At 39.9% G+C, this 16,631-nt stretch overlaps 1 protein-coding gene across 1 annotated transcript in view; it reads right to left on the bottom strand.

Annotated features, from left to right (window-relative positions):
* The window catches only part of CD2AP (CD2 associated protein), an 81,809-nt gene that overhangs the window by 28,037 nt on the left and 37,141 nt on the right, over window positions 1–16,631 (bottom strand). Inside the window, exons 3-6 of the mRNA XM_086745984.1 lie at window positions 12,294–12,447; window positions 8,483–8,583; window positions 4,058–4,178; window positions 1,246–1,430 (exon numbers count right to left, since the gene is read on the bottom strand). Coding sequence (XP_086602110.1) covers window positions 1,246–1,430; window positions 4,058–4,178; window positions 8,483–8,583; window positions 12,294–12,447 — 561 coding nt within the window. The remainder of the gene's footprint in view (window positions 1–1,245; window positions 1,431–4,057; window positions 4,179–8,482; window positions 8,584–12,293; window positions 12,448–16,631) is intronic.

The following is a 16,631-nucleotide window of genomic DNA, read 5'->3' as shown; positions in this document are numbered from 1 at the left end:
TTCCTTACCGGCTTAAAGACTGAGAATGCCCTTCCAGCGTCCCTCCATTTAACTCCAAAGCCAGCTGAGCACAAATACAAAGAAGCCATCCATTTTCACAAGGCCTTCATAAGAATTATCTCCCTAGGGCTCTTCATGCTGTTCTATGAGTCCATCCACCTTCGCAATGACTTTCACAACAAGCGTGAATATTAAGCACTAAATTAAACTGTTCCTTATCTCTAAACTACGTAAAATTGTTTTCTCACTTCATTTCCCCTCTTACTGACAAACAACATAGAACAACTTTCCAGACAAGCCAGCTAACAAAACAGAGCGCCAACATATTTCAGTGTTTAAACAAAACCAAATTAAACAATTCAAAATATCTGAGCAGACGTGAACTTACTTTAGATAGGCTTTAGATACTTCCAAGTTACAAGGTAGAAAGCAGGCAAACATGCTTTTGAACGATCCATCTCATGACAAGAAAGCAAAGTGAAAGCTGGGTCCCAACCCCTAGCCTAACAGCGTTCACACAAACATTTAGCATTCACACAGACTTCAAGGGACAACACCTGGAGAGAACTGAGGAAAAATCAGGTGTGCTTTCATAGAACCATAGAACGGTCTGGGTTGGAAGGGACCTTCAATGATCATCTTGTCCAACTCTCCTGCCATTTTTCACTAAGCTTGGCAGCATTCACTGAAGAACATTTACACTGGTACTGATGGTTGACACTTGGAACAGCAATCTCAACATCCTCCAAAACTTGGAAAAAACCTCAAACAAAAAACTAAAGAAATCCCCAAATATTCCTTGTTTTAAACACCAAGTTTAACTTGTATAGGAAGACTTAACAGTCTTGTCCCAGGTTATAGACAAAGTCTGTTACAAAGAGAACGAACAGAGATCATGTACCGTAGACGTGTTCAAGAACTTGTGTCTTACAGCATGCGGCTTTGAAATGACAACTTTTATATCAGCTTGGTTTTCCCTCTTTAATGTTTTAAACATGAAGACATTTTAATAGATCTTTTGGAATCAACGTTAAGTACAGCTTACTATGAAGAAGTTTGAAGGGGTTTGCTTAGCTTTACAGGCAAGAGCTCTAGGATATTATTATGGTCTGATTATGGAACGATATTGACAAATTTTAAAACAGCCAGTGTATTCTGTATCTGTAAGATATTATGTCCTCAGATTCCACGTCTTAAATTATTTTTACAGGAAAGCCAAAAATAACAATATGAACCACTACAAACCTTATCTTGCTTTTTATCTTCAGATTCACTACTGGATAATCTTGTCTTAAGTTTCACTGAGCCTTCTTTAAAGATATCTCCAAACCCAACACCTCGGATTTTCTTTGGCTGTGCTGGTCCAGATCCAGGTTCACTCCCGTTTCCTTGAGAGACCACAGGTGAGGTAGGACCACTGAAAACAGACTCTGAAAATAAAAAATAATAATTTTTTTTTAATAATGTGTTTTAATATTAGAAATTATTTATTTGCTCTTCTGGGGAACAAAGTGGAAGGAACACAGCTGTGTGCACTGCTCTTGTTAAATAGCTTTTCTAGGAATGGTATTGCAGCTGTAATAGCTCACATTTGTTCTAGTTGTGTATTTAACATAAGATCATTCGAAATAACGACACCAATACTACATTAAATACCCTGGCACCTAAGTAATTAGATCACTAGTATTTCTTGCCACTTCTGTTATCACCGAGGCTCCACAGTCTGTTAATGTCAGTGTCACGTTTTCCATTATTTTTATGAAATATTGCTTATGCATTCTCTGAAGATATGTTTTTAGTCCAACATTTAAAAGCTTGTCCTTTGCACAGCTATAGCTGCTGAAAGCAATAATCAATAAAAGTCCATAATGACTCCTGCCATGTTCCAACAGCCACAGGAAAAAACAATGTGTTTCAGGAGTAGAGTGATGCCTCTCAAAGCAAAGTGAAATTTTCCCATTGCTCAACACACACATTCAAAAACACCTGAAAAGAGTTTCTTGCAAATTTATTTAAATAGCTTCTTAACCTGATAATACTTAAAATCTGTTTTAAATGAGTTAAGTACTCAAATCAGATATGGTTGTTTGAGATTAAATCCTGGTAGATAACATAAGTATTTCAGATTCTTTTAACCTTTCAGTTTTAATGGGCAACATTTATCCACTCACAAAATTATAGTTCAGAGAAGAACTTAATTTAGGTATTAGGAGCTTTTAAGACTTTTTTTTTTCCTTTTCATTCTTAAGTTACAGTCAAATCTGTAAAAAGCTGAAAACTAGTATTCATGGGCAAACTACTTCCATGTGCAGAATTCCAGGAGACAGTCATGTGAAAATAGACAGCTTTTATAAACCAAACTCAAAAGAGCCTCCACATCTTTTAGCCTTTCAGTTAAGTTCCTTCCAGTGTATACATGCCTGGGAATTGCGATAAACATTAAAGCCTCTTCCCTTTACCATAAATTCAAGGCCAGGCTGGATGAGGCTCTGAGCAACCTGATCTGGTTGGAGATGTCCCTGCTCCTTGCAGGGGGGTTGGACCAGATGACCTTTGAAGGTCCCTTCCAACTCTAACTATTCTATGATTCTATGATTCTATAAATTTAAGTGGTTTTGATAATACCACAAAGTTACATAGCTTCTTGACTTCAGTTTCTCACCGTTTCTCAATCGAGTTACTCTTCACTTAGTCACATCTTGGATACGTAAAAAAATAGCTAGACATTTTATTGATGAGAAAAATCCAGGTTGCACGTTTGAAACGTAGTTCAGTGAATATGCATTTGCTCTTTTCCCAGAAGTGAGGAGTGGACTAGCAGATACCCGAGATCCTGAATATGAAAGCACTGAGCATTAAATATAAACCCTGGGGGTGTGAGGGCCTGAAAATCATAACTTGTTAGTTACTGACAGAAAATACAGTCACTTCAAATTACTGTTCAGTCCCACTGATCTCAGCATTCAGGAATCAAGACTAACATATAGCCATTTGTAAATTCTTCTCACCAGACCCCACTAAACCTAGTGAATTTGACCTCCAAGGAGACAGCCACTGAGCTATTTGGGACTGCTCAAGTCAAACAACTCTTGCTTTAAACTACTGCAATTATTTCCACAATTTACTAAAAAAAAAAATCTGAGTCAGACCTTTCTTTCCTATCTCTGAGCAAACCCTTCTTAGAAACAATCAATGCAGCACATCTTGTAAATGAGGGTGCACTTTACTACTGAAAAAAAAAAAAAAAAAAAATCAAAAAAAAAAAATCACTTTTCCCTTGAATATTACACAGTTGTCTTTAAGCATCAATTAAATCACACCAAGATGCTGTTCCCAAAGAACATTCCCAATTCCAGCAGTATCATATCACAAGTTCCCAGCCTTCAAACAGGTCTTAATAGACAGAATGCCTCTAAAGTGTAGTTGAAGCGAACTGTAAAGCATGCACCTGCCTGACAGCCCTCAGCCCTCAACTACTGTTCAGCCACAGACTATCTTCTTCTGCTTGAACTACAGTCACAGCCACAGAGGAATGTTTAAACGTTAATACTACCTTAAAAACATTTTATTCTTAAATCAAAACATAGTAAGAAACCAGGCTTCCCTTTCCAGGATTCATTTTAAGTTGAAGGTCTTTGTACCATTCTGATTCAATTCAAGTCTTAAGTGTTTAACCATGCCAATGGAGACTTAAGTTTTCCATGTTAGAGAACTCATGTCTAAGAAAAAGACTGGAAAAACCCTATTAAATGGAAGAATAATTTTATATCCAATACTTTTAAAAGCTCAACTCTGAATATGATAAAATTTCTAGTGATAAAATGCAGAATATACATGTGCAAGATCAAGATCTTGACTGCAATTTTATTAGAGGTGTATTGGGAGTAAAATAGGTATCTTCATACTCAGCATCAGTATTTTCTAGAATGAAATTGAATACTTATCGCTCTTAAGAAGCTTGAATTCTTCACAATTTTTGTTGTACTACAACCATAATGCTCCATATTCTATCTGAGATCTAAAATGATTTTGCTAAGGGTTTACAACAGAGTATCACCTGTGTCATCCAGAGCGTCCTGTGTTTCTCCATCATCCGTCAATTCCAATTCTTTCACAAAGTTTGAAGGAAACAACCCTGCCTTGCCATTTAGTGTTCCACTCCACCAGCCTTCTTCTACCTGTAGAGAAACATTTTGCTCATTACCAATAAAACAAAAGGAAATTCCTATCAATTCCATCTATACTTCACTTATAAAACTCTACAAATAACTTTGGGAAAGTTCAAATCTCCATGATTTCTCTTTAAAGAAGCCTACCAAAAATGCAGAAACAGCAGGCAAAAAGAAGAGCAAGAAAGTAATTTACTGTCACTTCTATCACTGCAGCAACAATCCTGAAAGATGAGGCTAGCCCTACGCCAATTCATCCAGAAGAGCAGCAAAATGTTCCTCAGCTTTCTCAAGATAAGACAGAATACAGGCATACACACCTAACAGAAGAAGAAAACAGTAAACTGTTTATGGAATAAAGATGCAACTTTTAGTCTGGCTTTCTAAGGAAATTTTTATGTATTCTTGTTGTCCAGCTGTCTTTTCCTCTGCCTTGTCCAGTTTCCACCAGTCCTCTTTCCACTGGCCTCATATTCATTGAGCAGCTTCCACCAATTTTGATCAAAAGACAAGTTTCAAAGATATGACTTCTACAGATGATGCTGGGTAGAACAGAGAAAAATCCTTAAGGAACATTGCAGAGTAAAGGAAAACTAAGCTATCCGTTCCTTCTAGCACGAGGCAACCGGCTGAACAGCACACACGCAGCTCTAGATGTGCCAGAGGGTACAGAACCGTTCCCGCCTGAGTTGGCCGGCTGATAACGGTTGCTGAGATGCACGAGGATCTTGTGGTAGCACACAGTAGTCGTAAGGACAGAAGTCTGTTAGATGCCAAATTTTGTTGGCTTTTCTATTTACAGAATGACTCATTTTTTTTTCAGTCTAAACAAACCTGTTCAGGAATTAGGGAACATAATGACTCTAATGCTCAGTTATGCACTCGGATTCCTGGTGTGTCATTTACACGACAATATTCCAACATTTAATGGAACGTTTATCAGGAATACCTCATGGTCCACAGCAGAACAAGCAAAAGCTGGGCATGCATAAGTGATGGTGTAAAGCAATGCCAGAAGACTGAGACAGAACGGTGCTCTTCAAATTTATGAATATTTGCAAAATGTCTTAAATAAATTGAATGTATGTGCCTAATGAGTATGTTTAAATATTATAATTAAGATAAATTTTCAAAATATTTCATATCATTTGCTCTATTTTGGAGCTAAAAAGCTGGTGATAGATAAGAAAGAGAAGCAAGGGGGGGGGGGATCCAAACCCATCAGTTGTTTACACAATCTTTTTTTAGCCTTGTTTTGTAGGTCACCACGCCTGACACACAGGCACAGTTTTAAACACTAGCCTACCTCCAGGCAAGCAGAAAGCATGCAAAACTTGGCAGCTACAAAAACAGGCAGGCAACGAGAAGAGCATTGTTGTTTTTAAAGACATCCTGGTGCTCAAATACAGCTTTGCTGTGGACAGTTCAAATTCAGAGTCTGGTCCTTTGAAACAAATCTGAAGTGTAGACTACTGACAAGTGTTGAGCAGGCTCCAGCACCTTGTGCTTTACCTAATACATTACAGACACAAAAACTCAAATGCCTCAACCCACCCATACTACAGCCAAGAGCCACTAGAAAGGGACTTTAATGATTATGATACAGAAAACAACTGGAGCATCCATTTATTCTTCTGCCAAAAAACAATGACACTTTACAGACTTGCAAGGCAAAGCGATGCCAGTTCAGAGACAGCCTGGAACAACACAAAAATTTCTTCAGCGTACTCGCCTCAGCCTCCTCACCATGCCGTCTTTAAAAAACCTGACTACATACAAACTATATTACCACAAAAGGCATCCTTAATCAACATTTTAAAAACAGGTTAAAAAAGTTCTGCACGCTTTGGAGGAGAGCATCTGTGCATCTCTGGGGGCTGGCAACACAGATGATAATTTCACAGCTCTTGAGTTTCCGTTTCAAAATCTCACCACATGATACAATTTCCACAAGAGGGAATTACAGCTCTGGTACGCACATCATTACTTTTTTTGAGCATGAATTCCATCAACTTATTTCTATAAAATGATGAAAACTCCAGTCTTCTAAACAAAGGAGTGGAAAAAAGGCTGAAACAAGCAGTTTTGCCAATGTAATTTTTTTTTTTTTAAATAAAAACTCCAGTAATGGAGTCACATGAATTTCAATTACGCTTGACAACACAGCATGCAAATACTACAAATACAATAACACAAAAATAAATCTGCTATTTAGTGCTGCATCTGGCAGAAGCGTGGGAAAGATATAAAGAAGAAACAAAAGTTTTAAAGCAATGATACAGTTATCATGGGCACTTTGTGCATTCCTTAAAAAACCCTGTGGATTCAAGGGCCTTCTTCCCTCAGAGCTACTCCTGATCTTCGTAGCCTGCTCTCTTCAACATCAGCCATTTAATTTCTGAACCCATCTGCCTCCACCTTTCATTTCACAACCAGCAGCGTCAGTTGTAACTGCTCAACTTAGAAAAACAATTGCAAGGGCTAAATATTGAATTATTCTCAGGTAACTGGTAGAACTGATACCCTTGTGGAGCTTATTTTTCCCATTTTAAAAAGTGACAAAATGATCCTTCCTTGAAGTAACAGTTATATGCAAATAACTAATATATAAATAGCACCTTTTATATATAAATGGAAGCAAAGCACCTCCCAGTAGTGAACACAAGTTACCCAGGACAAGTTACCCCAGCATATTTCACAACCAATGGTATTTTCTACAATTCTTCACATTTCTTGTCCATCAATATAGTTTTGCGAAGCAGACCTAGCCTACACCTGTCAGGTCTATTCTATACTGTCATAAAAAAAACCAGTGTGTTGCAATATTTTTCCACCTGGTAGCATTTGCCTAAAAATTTGATTAACAGCTTTTCTCAGAAGTAGCAAAGGCTGAGTACTACAAATAGGTATTTTCAAATCATTAGGAAAGGAAGAAATACGGAGACAGAGCAAAAAAAAATTAAAAGAATAAAATAAAATCAGTGTTTCCTTAAGAAACCAGATGAGGAAATGCTTTGATCTTTTTATTCTGTTTGGCTACTTGCTAATCTCTGATACATCACACTGAACACTCCTTCCGTAATTCCAGACATTGACATGCGCGACCCCAGACGGCAGCTTCCACAACACCTTACTGCGCGTGCTATCTCCTGTAAATGCTGATGTTGGACCATTCAGAGTGCTGTGCCCAGGTACCAAATTAAACTGGAGAGGTTATCTAGGAGCACTCCTTTACAAAACACCCCCACACACAATGGTATTTATGAAACTGTGATGTTAAGTGAGCAGGTTTTACAAGTCACTTGCTCTGTTCATTCAAAGAGAAAAAAAAAAAAATCTAGAAGTCATGAGCACAAATGCATCTAAAAGCATAACTTTTTCCTTGCTAGGAGAATGGTAAAGTCCTTCCTGTTGGGATCCTGGAGAGTTAGCACTCTCTTCAGAAGAGGTCATGCATGTGAAAAACACAGTCTCACAAAGCTACTTAAAAAGCACCACCAGACACATGGCTGGGACGAAGAGTTCAGCCTTCTCCTTCCTCAGACCCTCAGGGAGGCAGAGGTGGTACTTGTGAAGGTCAGAGCATGCCATGCAGACATTTTTCCACCTAGTTCTGAGAATTCCACAATTGTTTGTCTTTTTCTGCAGGTTCCCTGACAGATTTCACTCTTGCAAGAGACACTCTTCCCACAACACAAGTTGCTATTGAACGGAACAAATACCAAGGAAGCACGTAGGTAGGAAAAGATCAGAAGCCCCCGCCCCAAACCCCTACTCACGTACACAGGGCCACTGCCAAAATCTGAATATCAAGACATATCTTTAATTGTATTTCTTACTCAGTGGAAAAGGAAGGCAATAGAAATAACAACACTGTTACTGTTGGTTCAAAGCTGCAATAAGTTTGCAAGAACACATGAAACAGGAAAATCAGGTCAAATAACATTTTTCCATTAAATCAAGTTAGAGTATGTTAACTTAAAGGCAACTGGTCAAACAGTTTCAGCACAAGCATCCTAAAAAAGGATCACAAACAGGGCCAAAGTACTCTAAAAGACTCAAAAAAAAAAAGGAATCTTTATAACAAACAGATCTCAAGTTATTGCTGTGATGATCAAATACTTCCTCTACACATCTAGGGGGTTAGGATTAGAACCTGAGAGAAAATACTCCTAAACTACCAGGCTTTAGCTTCAAATATACTACTTCCTGTGCCGCTTTTTCCAACATCCTTGTAATTCAAGTATTCAGCCAAAAATCCGATTTGAATTTTGGCCCCGTGAAGAGATGATCGGCTCTGTAGAACAGCTTACCTCTTCACTGATGTCGATCACATCCCCCGGCTTGAGCTCCAGCTCGTCCTCGTTCTGCGGGATGTATTCGAAGAGCACTTTGCACTGCCGCTTCTTGGACTCTGTTTCAAGGGAAATGTCAAAAGTCAGAAGGCTTGCAAAAGAAAACTAGTTTTTCTTCCGCTCAGCTCCTGAGGATCAAACCTGAGCTGAATACCCATAAATCATCCTAAAAAGCTATGTCACATTTGCTTCTGGTTTTCCAGGTTGCTTGTGTCGCTTCAGCCTAGCAAGCTGTATCTTAGAGCTTGAAAACCATCAAGCTTCACAGAGTGCCAATTACAAACACTGCACTGCCGATCACCAATATGCTATAAAAACCACATTGACACAAGCAAGTCAGATAAAACCCCAGTACAATGATCTTCAAGCTATTTCCTGACCAAAATCTGCAAGAGTGACAACCACTGCCAGTCACGGTGTTAGCACTTGCTTGGAAGAAATTGTGCAAGTTTGAGCCTTCAGTCTTTAAGGAATTCTGAAAGAAATAACAAACCTTTTATTCTGCACAACACTGAAGTGTCGATACTCTTTCTGCCCTCTAACGAAAACCTTGTTAACTACGGGTCTGAGGTAATTCTAACATTTGCTCCGCTCATATTTCAAAATTCAAACTCATTTTTATCTGCAAATGTAAAAAACATCCCTTTTCTCAGTGCCAGTTTGGAGTCAAGAAATTCAAACTAAGCTTCAATTAGCAGTGTTTGACAAAGGCAAAATTAAAATAAAGCGCAGTATTCAGGTGTTTGCCACGTATCATTTAAGCCCTGCAGGCATTAAAAAGATAAAGTGACACCCCAGAGGGCAGAGCATTGAAGTGGCTTCCAAGAACCCCTCCAGCCAGAGCCGTGTGAACCTGCGACTGCCCAGTCACTCTGTACGTATCCTGGAGCGATGCTGCTGCTGAACTGGGAGAGTTTAGGCTTTTCTCCTTCAAACAGGAGGCCATGCTTTAGACCTTTTCCACAACAGAGGAGCCAGCATGCTATTGAAGACCACTGTCATCCTGAGCTATGATCCACACAGGCTCCCTATCCTCCTCAAAAAAAAAAAAAAAAACAATTTGCCACAGTTCAAGTGAAAATATGAATCAAAACTTGAAGTGGTAAAGCTTAAGCTTGTAGGAGCTGTATAATTTCCACAGTTTCTCTTCTACAATGCACTCCTCCCATATTCAAGCTTCAGCAATTAAGATTAGCTGAGTAAAAACATTTCAAAACACAGATACTGCCTCCAAGATCAATCCTTGGCTTATTATAGCAGCTCCGAAAGTCCAAAGTCAGACGTTGAGAAGACTGCCACACCCAGCGTCCTCAGGACAAAATATACCAGGCATCTGAGTAATATTCAGCATCTAAAATTTCTGAGAAGGCTCACCAAATCAAGGATTTTTCTACCTGCTGGTATACGGTCTGTGCTCCAAAGAGCTTAAAAGGGGCAGGAGACAAATAAACAAAAAGTATGGGTTATTTCTAACAACACGTAATTGCCCACATAATACACCCTTCGTTTAACTCCGCTGAAACCCATACATCAGCCCAGAGCGATTGTTAGGTTAACAGTAATTGCAATAAACGGTTCACTGGCTTTTACTACCTCCTCCAGTGCTTTCAAGGCTCCTCCTTTGTCTGAGATTAACCGACACAAAAAAAAAAAAAAAAAAAAAAAAGGCAAATTAAAAAGTCATGGCCATTTGGTATAAATCTGATCTCAACATTCCTTTTCCTATTGCAATTCTACCTAAATGGGGACAAGGGGGAGAAAACCACCCCACAGACGCATTTCACATCCAGAGCTCGCTCTCACCCGAGGTCTGTTTCCAGTGATACCCAGTTTAGGAAGTACTGCCTTCCAGTTTTACAAAATCCCTAGATTAACCTAGGGAGCTAACCAATCTGCTCAGAAAACAACACTCCAGCTTCACATGGTGCCGCAGCCCCCAGGCAATTCTGTCCGTTTCCAAAACAACTTGTCTGGCTTCAGGTTTTATTTGTTTTGTACAGGGTAAACCAAATTCAGCCCTTTGTTGACAGAATTTAGCACACCTTGTGTATTGTCCTTTTCCTGAATAAAGGCAGCTGATAGGAACACTGCCTGTAGCTTCCTACCCACCTGATATAAAATACCTGAATTCAGCGAGAGCCGCACAAGGGACTTCCCAGGCAGAGATAACTCACCTCACCGCATATTGAAAATGTGCTATTAAAGAAGCTTAGCTTTATTTTTAACATCGTAAACGTCATTTTACCAGGTTAGAAAACAGAAATGGAAAGACAATAAGCACTGGAAACCTTTTGAAGTGAGTGAGTGATTGCCCAGGCTCAGAGCAAACAGGATCTGCAGGAGCTGTTTAAACAGTCTTCCAGGAAAGAGGGAACAGCAAGTAAAATGGAAACACAGAGATTGTTGTTGTGCCAAGTAAACATTTGTGTGTCTAAAGGTGCTTGAACACCATTTTCTCCCAGGAGGAATGAGACTAGCCAGAGCACTGCAGAGTTCAAGTGCTGCAAGCCTACTGTGGCCAGAGCCACACAGCCACCAGCACGAGGATGGGACATGCCGAACATGGGATCATTCTAGGGTTAGGGAGACCAGAATGAGTAGCCAACACCTGAACTGGTATCAAATCATGTTCAAACAATCACAGAATCCTAGAATATCTTGAGTAGGAAGGACCCACAAGGACCATGTTGATTCCCTTTCAGAGCCTGTTTAGGAACAGCTCCCGGTTTTAGGAACAGCATTAATCTTTCATGGCTGGATTTTCCAAAGCCTGCTGATGCAAACATCTAACAGGCACATACATGCTGTTGCCAGCATGCATATACAGTTCAGATCCACTAAAAAGTTATTTTGAAGGTACCATCCTTAGTTGCCTAGAAGAATGTTTCAACAAATCTGTAAGGTGGTCCCATTCCAGGGCTTTAAAGGACGACTAGTGGCTCTGCTCCTTTTATGGGCAAAAACTCAAAGCATAAACATCCCAGAAACAGTAAGTTCTGAATTCTTTCTTTTAAAAAAAGCAAGCTTAAATCATAAATGTGTGCAATACCTTGTAAGAGAGAAGAAGTCAGAGTAATTTAGAGCAATGTCTCTTATAAGACTGAGGTGTCTAAATACAAATCACACATCAATTTTCTGGACACAGGGAACGCTCAGTCTTCTGCTCTAGATTTGTAGTCACCTTGATTTAAATACTGGCATTAAAACATAGAAATTGCAGATTTCTATAGTCTGCAGTCCTGACCACCCTGGGAGCTGCAGTTACACTGAAATGAAGACCACTACTTTTTCCTAGATACCACCAACTCCACTTTATTTCACACTAGAAGCAAGCCTACCAAACAAGTGAGACCTGAATATGGACTGTTTCTGTGTCACGAAGCCCTGAATTTGTAGCAAAACTTCTTTAGAAGAAATGACCCCAGGAAGATTTTTTTATTATTGTGAACAGTTCTGCAGTTCTCATTCAAGTATCTGACAAAATAAGCAGAGGTCACATGAAGTTATAGAGCAACTCTCTGGAATCTGGAAGGGGTCTAAATCTTGTTCCTAGGAAAATTCATCCTTATTGCTGCTGTTAAGAAATACATACAAGCTTTCTGCTCGTGCATCCAGGAGCAGAATTTGGCTTAGAATCAAAGTTTTTCCTCCTATGTCTCTAGTTTTCCATACAACCTTAAAAGCAAGTCAGACATTAAATAATTCATGCTTATTTTTAAAATGCACATCAGCAGCTTAAGTAATTGAAGAAATTGGAAAGATTACATACTCTTCTTGAAGCTTTTGGACGGGGGATGAGGCTGAAATCCTCCTGCTGGAAGCCCATAGCTGCTCATACGCTGCACAAGGCTGGCTACATTGCCCGATTTCTCCCTCCTGAGTGGTACGGCATCATCCTTGGGCTCTACATCCTTCTTAACTTCCTGAAACAAGAGATTTAAAAGACTAAGAGGCCAACAAATTACCCAGGAAGTCCGTGTTTTCAGACAGGCACTCCATAGACTAACAGATTTCAGATACTTACCATAATAATTACCATATAATTACCAGATACTTACCATAATACCATTTCAGGTACTTTACCATAATGATGTTTTACACTCAAAAATCACCACATTCTGCAACTAAATGTACTAAAGGCCTTAATAAGCAGGCCTTAATAAAGGCCTTCCATACAATCCTGTCAGTAAACAGATAAGCTGACGTGCTGAGAAAATTTAGGAACAAGGACAGTGTTTTAGCCATGTACTCCAACCCTAAGAAAAGTAGCTTTGAGCCCAGAAGTCCTATATTACAACTCTTAAGTCACAGCCCATATTTGAAAACATTTTTAAAAATACAAATATTGCTTCAATGACAGACCCATAGGGTAGGGCACTAAATAAAATCTTTTAGTATCAAAACCTGTATTAGGTGATCATCTCTGCCTCAGAAAGCTCAAAGGTTGTTTATAGACAAGATGCAATCGCACTGCTGAAAGACACGAGTGGAAAAGAAAGTGAGATACAAGAAACAGAGTGGGATGAACTGAGGGGAAAGGTGTAGGAGGAAAGTAAGAGACATTTTCTGATAATTGGGTCCCACCTCCCTATCTTTCTAAATTAAGGTGTTAGCACTGGAACTTAATGTGCTAATCAAGACTAAGAAGCCTATAAACAAGAAAGCATCAGTTCTTGACAGAAAAAGCCACGTATGCAGCAGTTACTCTAATGCACCAGCTCACTGAATGAGATTCCAGCGGAGAACAGGAAATTATCGCTTTGCACAAGAAGAAACCCATTAAGACAGATCAATGGCCCATCTAGTCCAGAGCAGCTCCCAGCAGCGCATCCCAGACACTCTTCAGAAAGCCAGCCTGCAACCCAGATCCTCCCACGTTCCCAGAGCACCCATAAGGGTTTCATTAGAGATACATCCCCTTCCCTCTCCCTTTCATGTCTGCAGATGAAGCTGTCTAACAATCCCTTTTGACACCCATGGTCCTGTCTGCCTCCAGTTTCCTTGGGGGCAGACACCAGGTATTTGCTCTCTGGTAAGTAAAGATTCTCCTCTCTCTCATCTGCTTTAAGCTGACACCTTACTAGTCCTAGTGCACGCTCCCCACCACTGTGTTTAGTTTATCATCACCCGCACGGCTGTGCAAACCTTGACCATATCCTTCCTCGGCTTTATCTTCTCAACTGAAGAGTCCCAGCCCTGTCAGTCCCCACCTCACCAGGCAGCTTCTCCATCCCCTTAAACATCTAACCACCTGTCCCCATTCTGGTCTCAATAGATGACACCTGGCATCCTGATCATGTTTTGGGCTGTCACTGCACCCTGAGCTGAGGGTTTCTGAAAACTGAGAGCAGCACTACCAGATACTCACGAGCTGACGCTCAACTCTCAACTGGCAGTTCCACACAGGTATGGTATGGATTACCTATACTTATACACGTTACATTTATCTACCTTCAAAGCTCATCTGCCATCATTTTTGCCTCCTCAGCTCCTTCAGCGTGGTATTGGACTACTTACAAGTTTAATAGCACCCACAAAATTGGAGTGTTCGCTGTTGAAAAACCTCTCCAGATGAGCGGAGATGTTGAACAAAGCTGGTACCACAACCAGCTCTTGGGTGATCCCATCGCCAACTCTCCTCTAGCCTGGTAAGTCACTGATAAGTATTTAAGCAGCTTCTAATTCATAAGAGAATTTTTCCTTCAGTCTCAGAGTAACTTTATTCCTTCAATAACTTGATGGAAAACTTTATCATATAAAGACCTTCTGAAAAACCATCCACAGAAACTCATGCCTGTGTGCTTAGCAAGACCCTCAGAACCCATCAGCTTTCCCACCACTGCAGCATTACAACTTCTTGAGGAAAGCAAACACTCATAAGTACTTCGCAGATTTTTGTGATCCACTTCAGAACAATTCTTGCACCCACCATCAGTAGCCACCGGTTAACAACTCCACTAGTTATTTCAGCTACAGCTGCAATAAAATATTTAATAATATTCAAAAACAATATTGGCTATATATATGTAAATACACACACTTATTAATGCCATGTGAACTCAAACATAAGCTTTAAAACAGCAAGACAGGAAAACCCATGCCATTGATGAAATGTCACAAAAATGAGAAACATATTCACCACGACCTATCTGGTGCTTTCTGGAACATTAAAACCCATGCTACTTACTGCAGCTGTCCAGCTGGAAAACTCAGCAGGGCTGGAAAGCTACTGATGCTTTCAAACCTCAACTCACACAACAGTCCAAGGCACCCTCCTATTTCCCAAACAAGCAGAGAAAATAGAACAAGCAAGGTTGGAGACAGCACAATTTTTCCTCCCATTCATCAACAGTCCACGAAGAGGCTTTTCAGGAAACAGGTGAGCAGTTCCTGCTGTTACTCTCCTTCATCTGCAGGGACATCTGCCCTGGAGATTTTAGATCTCTTCTTCCAAGTTTAAAAAAAAAAAAAAAAAAAATTAAAAAAAAACCCCAAAACTCCAGAATAGCACAGCATTGTGTCTACCTCCCATTTGAGTAGACATTTCACATTTCAAACACTTTGTTCTACTCAGTCTTATAGTTGGTTTTTGGCCAGTTACTTGCAAGTCTGATAAACTATAAGTAATTAAATTTGGTTACAGCTGAAAATTTTGCCACCTCCAAAACACCCTTCTAGCTGGCCTACTGACAAGGCCGTTCTGCTCTACTGAAAAACATACAGGCGCTTGAAAACTTGCCTGCAGTGGATCTGTCCTTGGATTTTTAAAATTATAATCTTTTGCTATGCCATTTATCCAGCCTCCAAAAGCTTCCGGCTGGTGCAGGAACTAACGGTGCCCCAGTTAACTGGTTTCTGAATTGTAACGATCTCCAGTGAGGAGTCAGCTCCAGACTCCTTCTCCAGGTTTGCACTTCGCACAAGACTTCAGAAGTGGCTGCTGCAATAATTTTGTGAAAAGTAGAGATGCAAAATAGAAATGGGGAAGAAATACACCAGTGGCCTAGTCAAAATCATGACCATCTACTCTAGAACACGCCATAAGGCAAGCATCACCTTTATCAGTAATTTGTAGTAAACAGACAATATACTTTTAAGTCCAGTAGTAATATCAAAGACAGTAAAGTAATTGATAGGTTACAAACAACAGGAGACTATTTGAGACAAAAGCCGTGACCACAACAAAAGACCAAAGACCCAAAAATGAAAGGAGGAATGCTTGAGTGACCATCTTGAGAAATACCCAAAGTCTAATACAAGACTAGCAATGGTAAATATAGCAGAAAATATAGTGGCAATAGACTAAAAGACAAGAGATCTAAAAATAATTCTGTGAGCAGCAGTGACATGAAGAACCTCGCAGACAGATTCAAAGGCTGAAGATTCACTGAAGAATTTCATCAGCAGAAACCAGAAAAAAATGACTGGAGACAGGGAGAGGCTCGTGCCACCAGACCTTCCTAATACAGCTAAGACACAGAAGTTGAACACTTCAAAACACAGGTAAAAGAAACCTCACTAATCTAAGACATAAAAAGGGAAAAGGATGTAGGAAAAAGACCAAGATGACTATGAGATAGCAACAGAAGCAGAGAGCTGCACATCAGTCAGAACAGATTTGCAACGAGCAGACACAGGTAAAGGACTGGTACCAGCCACACCTGGATCAGAGCTGACAGTGACATTTTACTTCACGTACCAAAGCAGGCTGTGACCGTAGCATCACGCGCAAGTGTTCTGCAACAAGGAGAGGAAAAATAACCACTCAGGAGTCCACTGCTATAGCAGCTAGTGATAAACGTAGTTTTGATAAAACTACAGAAGGGTTAGCAAGCAGTGCATGGGTAAGCCAACAACTGCTATTTCCATATTTAATCTACTACCCTTTAGAACATCCTTGTAAAGCAAGCACTGGTTGTGGGGTTTTTTTTCCCTTCTTGTTAAAGAAGAACTGCAGCATTAATTATCCTTCCTCAGGGCAATAAAAAAACCACATTAAAACCAAACCAAGTTAAAGCCAATTCAGGAATCCCTGGTCTCCACACCTGCATGCAGTCCACTACACCACAAACCTGTATTTCACATCAGCCCTCTAACAGCAGGAAAC

The sequence above is a fragment of the Chlamydotis macqueenii genome, chromosome 3, assembly GCF_036417535.1.
Source record: "Chlamydotis macqueenii isolate bChlMac1 chromosome 3, bChlMac1.mat, whole genome shotgun sequence".
NCBI classification, from domain to species: Eukaryota; Metazoa; Chordata; class Aves; order Otidiformes; family Otididae; genus Chlamydotis; species Chlamydotis macqueenii.
Note: the sequence above shows the minus strand (reverse complement) of the source record. Positions and strands in the feature narration are given on the sequence as shown.